The sequence below is a fragment of the Sabethes cyaneus genome, chromosome 2, assembly GCF_943734655.1.
Source record: "Sabethes cyaneus chromosome 2, idSabCyanKW18_F2, whole genome shotgun sequence".
In the NCBI taxonomy this organism is placed as follows: domain Eukaryota; kingdom Metazoa; phylum Arthropoda; class Insecta; order Diptera; family Culicidae; genus Sabethes; species Sabethes cyaneus.
Window position 1 is genome coordinate 207311095 of NC_071354.1, and position 9904 is coordinate 207320998.

Here is a 9904-nt window from a genome sequence, read left to right on the forward strand (position 1 = left end):
GTCCATCTCTATCTCCTTTGTGTTGGGGCCGCATAAATTATGACGCAGGCCTGCAGGAATTGATGCTTATTGACTGGGACAGAATTTTTCTAACAGAAAACAGCTTCAGTAGCACGTCCAACGCTTTCGATATCGAGCATATGCACCATTTTCTCTGTTCTGAGCAACTGTTACCAAATGAATGGTTGACTACAGAAGTATCGAACGTTGTTGAGTATAATACTTTAAAGTTTTACTACACAGTATATCAGGTGATAGTGGGAAACTGTCCTAGATTACCTCTGGCAGCGACTAAAGGTGAACGTTATCCTGAATGGTTCGACTCGGGTTTAATTAAAATGATGCGCGAGAAAAAATCATTGCACAACCGATTAAAAAAAGATCCAAATCCAAATCTTAAGAAGGAATACAATAGTTTACATAACAGATTTAAAGCAAGACACCGTGCGCTTCGTCTTCAGCATGTTAACAATGTGCAAGTTAATTTGAAAAGTAATCCTAAAAAGTTTTGGAGCTACGTCAATCAGAAAAGAAAGGACAAGGGGACGCCTGTTAATGTTACTTATCAGGGGAGAAACTCGAGCGACAGTCAGCAAGCGACCGATCTTTTCGCTACATATTTTAAAAATACTTACCGAAACGAGAACTTAGACCATTTCGAACATCTATCAGTTCTTCCAAACAATTTCGAACTGTCAGAATTGTCACTGGAGGAAATTAGTAACAAAATCGATAAACTTGATGCAAAGAAAGGTTCGGGCCCAGACGGAATTTCGAATGAACTACTTAAAATGTGGAAATCAGGATTAATATACCCCCTGCATATTTTATTCAATAAATCCCTGCAACATGGATATTTCCCCGGCTGGTGGAAAATTTCCCATGTTGTTCCTATTCACAAAAAGGGCAGAAAATTGAATGTAGAAAACTACCGTGGAATAGCCATTTTATCAGCCATTCCAAAATTATTTGAATCCCTCGTTTATGATCACCTTTATCTATGGTTGGAAACAAAGATTAAAGATCACCAACACGGTTTCTTAAAGAAAAGATCAATTGCGACTGTTGGTGAACCACCCTATTGCAGCTACGCTTATCCCCTCGGTGCGGCAAAAGTAGCTCAGTCTCAACATGAGAGCTACCTTACTTGCTGACAGAAGTACATACTACACATTAACAAATCATTATCATTGTGAAATATATATATAGAACTAATTGTTCACTTTTGTCCGTGGTAAAATTAAGCCTCTGTTCCAAGTCTATAAAAGGACAACTTTCTGACTAGTTATCAGTTTTTTTACCTTTGTTAAGTCGAGTAGCATAAGTAGTGTTAATAAATGTTTAATGAAGTAAAGTGTTGGTATAAGTAAAAACCAAGTGAACTTATTGCTACGAGTGATCACAACCCAAGCGAGCGGAGGATTTATTTCGGACGGCGGAATTCCCATTGGCCTTCCTTTGGTGGCCTTGTCATCCCACACCAAACCCATCCGGACCCTATAGAGCTATCGTACAACTGGTCCTTCGAACCGGATGCGGTTTGAGGAACCCATTACATCCAATCCGAAGGACATCAGAAGGCGCCATTGGACCCGGCCTACCCAATCTACTGGAAACACATAATAGGATACGCCATCTTGCTAAGTGGCGTCGGTTTGCTGCCTCACGGAATTAAATACAACTATTCAAGGCCTTATTCCTCTGGAAAAATCGGTGAGTGCGATTCCAAAGTTTTACAACCCAAATCCCAGTGCTCGCGGTCTTTCGTTTGTGGACCCACAGGTTGTTACTCGACGGTAGCGGATTGTCCGCACTTTTCCCATGGTGGTAAATCACATACGAAATTGGATTCACACTGCTGATTACACTACACCCGCAACCAATTGCTTCACGCTTACCTGGAAGGAACAATTGTGATTGGATTTATACGAGACGCTATCATTATCAACGGTTGCTGCTGGCATAACCGGTCCAATTTGGCTGATCCGTACTACGGGATTACGGATTCTACTGTGTGAAAGTTCGAGGAGCATCTTTATTAAAACAAAAGGCTCATATTCATGAGCCATCAGGTAATTGGCTCTCCAAGCACTTTAGTTTCCCCAAGCTTTGCTACTTTGGTCTCATTTTTTGAGGAACACACCATGCCTGCCGCTAAATCCAAACTTCCGTCACTGAAGTCACTGCAAACGAAGCTGCGCGGATTACAAACGTCGTTCGACAATATGTGTCGATTTATGGAGCAGTACCGGGATGATACGAGATCGGCAGAGGTCAACGTACGACTGGAGCAGCTGGATCGATTGTGGGATAAAATGAACGAGGCCATCGATGACGTCGAATCCCACGAAGAATCGATAGAAGAAGCAGATAGTTTCGTCAAAAATCGGATCGATTTCGAGAACCGTTTTTACGAGCTGAAAGCTTTTCTTGTTGGTAAGCAAAGAGAAGATTGTGACCAAACCGTACTTAACCAGACTACTCGCTCTCTCGATAATCCCCCCGGGCCCACCCCTCATGTGCGATTACCACAAATTACTCTTCCTAAATTTAGTGGTAAGATAGATGAATGGCTTACCTTTCGTGATCTCTTTACCTCACTGATACATAGGCAGACCGACCTGCCCGAGATCGAAAAGTTTCACTATTTGCGTAGTCAGCTGGAAGGAGAAGCTTTATCGATTATCGATTCACTTCCCCTTATCAAGGCAAATTATACTGTTGCATGGGAACTACTGACGAAGCGTTACTCAAACACGAAGGTTCTCCGTAAACGTCAGGTTCAGGCACTCTTTGAGTTACCAACGATTCGGAGAGAATCGGCTTCTGAGTTAAATTCTCTACTAGACAATTTCGAAAAGATAGTTAAGTCATTGGATCAGGTCACTCCCCAGCAGACTGACTATAAGGATATGCTACTGGTGCATCTACTTTGTTCGCGTTTGGATCACACTACTAGAAGGGGATGGGAGGAATTTTCCTCCACCAAAGAATCGGATACCATAAAGGATCTTACTGAGTTCTTACAGCGTCGGGCCAGAATTTTGGAATCTGTGCCCATCAAGCCCAGCGAAATTAAGGCAGAGTACACACAACCTAAGCGTCCAAACAAAATAGCCACGGTCAAAGCATACAATGCATCGGTTCAACGACCTTCGACGAGCGGCACATGTGTCAGCTGTTCCGATAATCATCTTCTCTACCAATGTCCATCATTTCAAAGGTTATCGGTTTCGGAGAGAGATGCACTTCTGCGTAGCCATTCCCTGTGTCGAAATTGTTTCCGGCGGGGTCATCATGCGAAAGAATGCAATTCGAAATTCACTTGCAGGCAATGTAAAGGGAAACACCATACGCTCGTGTGCTTCAGGAGTAAAGCAACCGAAGAAAAACCAAAACCCAATGGCGAACCAACTTCGGCGGTGATGGCTGCAACCGAAGAAGCAATCGAACCAAAGGTGGTCAACTTGGCGACCACCAGCAAGGTGGTTTGCAACACGGTATCTAGTTCATCGACTGGAGTGTTTTTACTCACTGCTATTGTTACTCTGGTGGACGACCGAGGTCAACAGGTTCATGCTCGAGCATTATTAGATAGTGCGGCGGAGTGTAATTTAATAAGCGATCGAGTGCGAAAATCTCTTACGGTTAAAGAGCAACCATGTACGGTCGAGGTGGTAGGCATCCAAGGTTTATCTTCTAAGGTACAGAGGAAAATCACTGTCATGGTACAATCCAGGTTTTCAGAGTTTTCGCAACCAATGGAAATGTACATTCTACCCAAAATCGCAGCACAAGTGGCAGTCATATTGGTCGACGTCAACCAATGGAATTTACCGAGTGGGATCGAACTGGCGGATCCGACATTCTTCAAAGGTGGCTCAGTTGACTTGGTATTGGGGGCTGAGGCCTTTTTCGATTTTTTCACAACTGGCCGTAAAATCCGACTTGGAAACAACTTACCCTCGTTGGTGGACTCTGTGTTTGGATGGGTGGTCACGGGCAAATGTTCGGTGGCTGCTTCCGTTAAATCTGTCGTTTGCGACCTTGCAATAAACTACAATTTAGATAGCCTACTGGAGAAGTTCTGGGAATCTGAAGACATTGGACAAAGGCACAACTACTCTCCCGAGGAATCAAGATGTATGGAGTATTTCACCAAAACTACCCGACGGCAGCCTTCGGGTCGGTATACTGTGTCCTATCCGAGAAATGATGAGTTACTTGCCAAGCTAGGTGATTCGAAGGAGATATCTGAGCGTAGATTCTTACAAATAGAGAAGCGATTGGGGCGAGATGAGAAGCTGCGAGAACAATATGCCGACTTCATGAAAGTGTATGAATGCATGGGCCACATGAAATTAATCGACGATGAACACGATACGGATGTTAAGCGATGTTTTCTCCCACATCATCCAGTGGTGAAAGAAGACAGCACAACCACTAAGGTGCGGGTGGTGTTTGATGCCTCCGCAAAAACATCTAGCAACGTTTCCTTGAATGATAGCTTGCTGGTCGGTCCGGTCATTCAAGAAGATTTGCGTTCGATAATTCTTCGTAGCCGCACACGCCAGGTGATGGTGGTCGCCGATATTGAAAAGATGTTTCGGCAAATTGATATTCATCCCGAAGACCGGCAATTTCAATGCATTTTGTGGCGTACCTCTCCCAACGTCCCTCTGTCTACGTATGAACTATCGACAGTCACATACGGTACCAAGCCAGCACCGTTTCTTGCAACAAGAGTACTTATGCAGCTGGCCACTGATGAGGAGAAGCGGTTTCCGTTGGCTTCGACTGCTGTTAGAGAGGACTTTTATATGGACGACGTGATAACAGGTGCTGACGATCCAATCACAGCTACAGAACTTCGCATCCAACTGCAGGAGATGCTACGCAGCGGTGGATTTTGGCTACGAAAGTTTGCTTCTAATTGTGAAACCGTACTGGCAGGATTACCGGAGGAAGAACTCGCAATTCAAGCAGATGATGGGATTAATCTGGACCCTGATCCCATGGTTAAAACTTTAGGTTTAGTTTGGATACCCAAAACAGACGTCTTACGATTTCGTTTTCGCATACCCGCTTTGTCGTCAGATGTTTCCCTGTCGAAAAGAAAGGTTCTTTCGATAATAGCCACTTTATTCGATCCATTAGGACTTATTGGAGCAGTAATCACTCGCGCTAAAATATTTATGCAACTGTTGTGGCGTCTAGAGGATCAAGAGGGAAATAAATTAGGATGGGATTCTCCTTTACCTAGAGAGGTTGAAGATGAGTGGCGAGTCTTTCACGAGCAAATTCCGCTTCTGAACAATTTACGTATTGAGCGTTATGTCATGATATGTAGTACGGTGTGGGTACAAATCCATATGTTTTCCGATGCTTCTGAGAGGGCTTTTGGAGCCTGCGCGTACATGCGTACCAAGGACACGTCCGGTAAAATTAAGGTTGCTATTTTGTCATCGAGGTCAAGAGTTTCACCGTTGAAAACACAATCAATCCCCAGACTTGAACTTCGCGGCGCATTAATGGCAGCTGAACTATATTTGAAGGTGAAAGAGTCAATCAGGTGTTCTATGGAAGCTTTCTTTTGGACGGACTCATCTACAGTACTACGGTGGCTATTGGCAACGCCGTCAACTTGGACAACATTTGTGGCGAATCGTGTATCCAAGATCCAGTCGCTGACTGAAAATTGTCACTGGAATCATGTTCCTGGGGAACAAAACCCGGCCGATCTTATTTCAAGAGGAGTTGCACCGGAAAATATTATCAACAATGAATTGTGGTGGAAAGGACCTGAATGGCTATCCAAGAATCCGACGTATTGGCCTAAGCAACATAATCTGTCATCTGAAGGTATGGAAGAAGAGAAAAGGCGTGTTGTACTGGCGGTGGTTCCGGAAAATCCCAGCTTCATCGAATGGTATCTAACTCGTTTCCCTAATTTCAATGCTGTTATCCGAAGAACGGCATACTGGCTTCGTTATCTGAACAATCTGCGGTCCCATAAAGGGGGAAAGCGACAAGGTGGTCCGTTAACAACAATAGAGCTTCAACGAGCTGAATATAAGGTCATACAATTGGTGCAGGCAGAAGGTTTCCCAAATGAACTAAAAGCACTGGCACGGGGAGAGTGGGTACCGCGTTCATCACCATTACGCTGGTACAACCCATTTATAGCGGAAGATGGATTATTGAGGGTCGGGGGGAGGTTAGGGCATTCTAGAGAGTCTGATGATGCAAAGCACCCCATTGTGCTTCCTGCGAAACACTTGCTTACCGAATTGCTTTTCAAACACTATCATCTTAAACTCTTGCACGCTGGTCCACAATTATTGTTGAGTACGGTTCGGCTTCGATACTGGCCCTTAGGCGGAAGGAATATTGCAAGAACGGTGTGTCATCAATGTTTGCGATGCTACCGTATGAGACCGACGCTGATTCAACAGTTTATGGCTGATTTACCGGCATCGAGAGTTACGGCGGCGAGACCATTTTCGACTACAGGCGTCGATTATTTTGGGCCGGTGTACGTTAGATCAGGATACCGGCGGACCGCAGTAAAAGCATACGTATCGGTGTTTGTCTGCTTTGTGACGAAGGCGACACACCTAGAATTGGTCACTGATCTTTCGACGGCACGGTTTATTCAGGCTTTGCGGAGATTCATGTCACGTCGGGGAAATTGTGCTACATTGTGGTCCGATAATGGCACTAACTTCGTTGGAGCTAAAAACCAGATGCGAGAGTTGCTGAAAATCCTGAACACCAAAGAACATCACCAGAAGGTTGCCAAGGAGTGTGCAGACGATGGAATGCAGTGGAAGTTTATACCCCCTGGAGCTCCCCATTTCGGTGGCCTCTGGGAGGCTGCTGTGCGATCGGCGAAAAAACATCTTTTGAAGGTGCTGGCGGACACGCCAGTCTCCTACGAGGATATGACGACTCTTCTAACACAAGTCGAGTGCTGTCTGAACTCGCGGCCTCTGACGCAGCTTTCGGTTGATCCTGATGACTTGCGGCCACTCACACCAGGTCATTTCCTGGTTGGTTCTGCTCTCCAATCCATACCATCAGCAGACTACACCGACACAGCTTACGGGAGACTAAAGACGTGGGAAGCTGTACAGAAGAGGTTGCAAGACTTTTGGCGGCGATGGAAAACCGAGTACCTCAATCAACTACAAGGGCGCGTTAAGTGGTGGAAACCACCAGTTGGAATAAGGCAAGGCAGCTTAGCAGTGATTCGTGATGACAACCTACCGCCAACGAAATGGAGAATGGCGCGAATCATTTCGACCCACCCGGGATCAGATGGGGTGGTCCGAGTAGTCACTCTACAAACAGCGAACGGGACAGTGGATAGACCGGTTGACAAAATTTGCATCTTACCGGTTGCAACGGATGACGGAGATTTCAATGTGAACGAAACGATCAACTGACTGAAACATGGGTTGTTTCAGGGGGGAGAGGATGTTGGTGAACCACCCTATTGCAGCTACGCTTATCCCCTCGGTGCGGCAAAAGTAGCTCAGTCTCAACATGAGAGCTACCTTACTTGCTGACAGAAGTACATACTACACATTAACAAATCATTATCATTGTGAAATATATATATAGAACTAATTGTTCACTTTTGTCCGTGGTAAAATTAAGCCTCTGTTCCAAGTCTATAAAAGGACAACTTTCTGACTAGTTATCAGTTTTTTTACCTTTGTTAAGTCGAGTAGCATAAGTAGTGTTAATAAATGTTTAATGAAGTAAAGTGTTGGTATAAGTAAAAACCAAGTGAACTTATTGCTACGAGTGATCACAACCCAAGCGAGCGGAGGATTTATTTCGGACGGCGGAATTCCCATTGGCCTTCCTTTGGTGGCCTTGTCATCCCACACCAAACCCATCCGGACCCTATAGAGCTATCGTACAGCGACCAACCTAGCAGAATTTGTGTCATGAACTAAGATCTGGATGGCAAACGGTTATCAAGTTGATACGGTATATACTGACATGTCAAAAGCATTTGACGTTGTGAGTATCAAAGCTTTGCTCGCCTGTTTGAACAAAAATGGAATCGTTGGAAATATGTTGACCTGGATTTACACATACCTATCAAATAGGAAACAATTCGTCAAACTTAATAGGTCTTGTTCCGAAACCTTCGATGTAAATTCTGGAGTTCCGCAAGGGAGCCACCTTGGCCCCTTGTTCTTTATTGTTTTAATGAACGATTTACCTGAGTACATTAATGATGCGTTCGTGCTAGTGTACGCCGATGACGTGAAATTGTTTTACCCGGTGAAGAACAGTATTGACTGTTGCAAGCTACAGGCTGATTTGGACAACTTCAAAACATTTTGCGACAGATGTGGTTTGATGATCAACACTTCGAAATGTAGCGTTTTAACTTTCTCGCATAAGCTCTCGAATGTCACACATCACTATCACATAGGAGATTTCGATTTACAACGATCGGACACAGTACGCGACCTGGGGGTGATTATGGACAAGAAACTGTCTTTCAACGCACATATCGATGGAGTGATTTCGAAAGCCTTCTCAATGTTCGGTGTAGTAAAACGCTATGCAAATGATTTTGATGATCCGTATACAATTGTGACACTGTACACAGCTTTGGTACGATCAAGTGTGGAATACGCAGGAATTGTTTGGACACCTCAGTATAATATCCACAAACAGCGATTGGAACGTGTCCAAAAGAAATTTGTTCGATTCGCACTTCGTAACCTGGGTTGGCGTGATGGTTTAGCACCATATGTAGATCTGTGCAGATTAATACATCTAAATTCGCTGGATTGCAGACGAAAAATAAACGATGTACTGTTCCTGAAGGACCTCCTAACAAAACGGTTCTATTCGCCATATCTTCTCAATCAAGTAACGTTTAACGAAGGTAACAGAAATTTGAGGAGAGTTCGCCAGTTCCAGTTACCCACGAGAAACACGAACTACAGCATGAACGAACCGGTTCGTCGCATGATGTCTATGGCAAATGACGTACAGAATGTAGCATCGATATTAGATTCTAGACAAACAATTAAAGATAAGTTAAAAGTGCATTTTATGTAATTTATGTTATAAGTTTTTTATGTCTGTGATTTTTTTTTAATATCCTGTGGATGAAGGGCAAGACCCATATATCCGGATTCCAATAAATAAATAAACGTTGAATGGCAGGTTAGATAGTGGATCCCCTTGCTTGGGATCATTCAACGTCACGAAAGCGGCTGTGGTCTCACCCGCTATTCTGACGCATGATTTAGATCCACTCAGCGTCGCACGAATCAGCTTATCATGTTTCTATGTATTGGTAAACTATATTTATCTATCACAGCTAATTTCGTTTGAGGGAATTGATTTGTTCCCTTTTTAAAGGGGGTTTCAATCGGTAGTTGGTTCGCCCCAAGTTTGACTGAATCTTACGCCGCGTTAAAGTCCATAAACAGATGATGAGTCAGCAAGTTGTACTATCGGAACTTGTCTAATGACGTAGGGTAAATATCAGAACCGTCGCGAAGCGACCCTCGTAAAAACTAGCATAGTACTCACTGACCAATGACTTCGCTAACGATCTCAGTCAACAAAAATGGATACCTCGACTGTTTTTACACTCGAGTCGAAGTTCTTTTTCAAAAATAGTTCCTCCTTTCAGATCCTGACAATGAACCGGTGGATTGCTTCGTACAGTCGCGCGCTTCCCACTTTTAGAAGTTCACCCGGAAAATCGTCCTTCCCAGTCTTACCGTTTTCTCAGCTCACTGATTGCCTACTTAACCTTCTCTTTAACCAGGATAAGAATTGCAAGCTTGACCATCGCTTACAGCTAATCTCCATGTTGAAGAGGTCAACAGTATCTGGACGTGCTCCTTCCACCTGGCTT

At 44.1% G+C, this 9904-nt stretch overlaps 1 protein-coding gene across 1 annotated transcript; it reads left to right on the top strand.

Moving 5' to 3' along the window:
* The first annotated feature begins 2144 nt into the window (after positions 1 to 2144).
* On the top strand, positions 2145 to 7448 carry LOC128736588 (uncharacterized). Its single transcript, XM_053831078.1, has 2 exons — positions 2145 to 5018; positions 6456 to 7448. Exons 1-2 carry the CDS (start codon positions 2145 to 2147, stop codon positions 7446 to 7448), a joined length of 3867 nt encoding a protein of 1288 aa, XP_053687053.1.
* The last annotated feature ends 2456 nt before the right edge of the window (positions 7449 to 9904 follow it).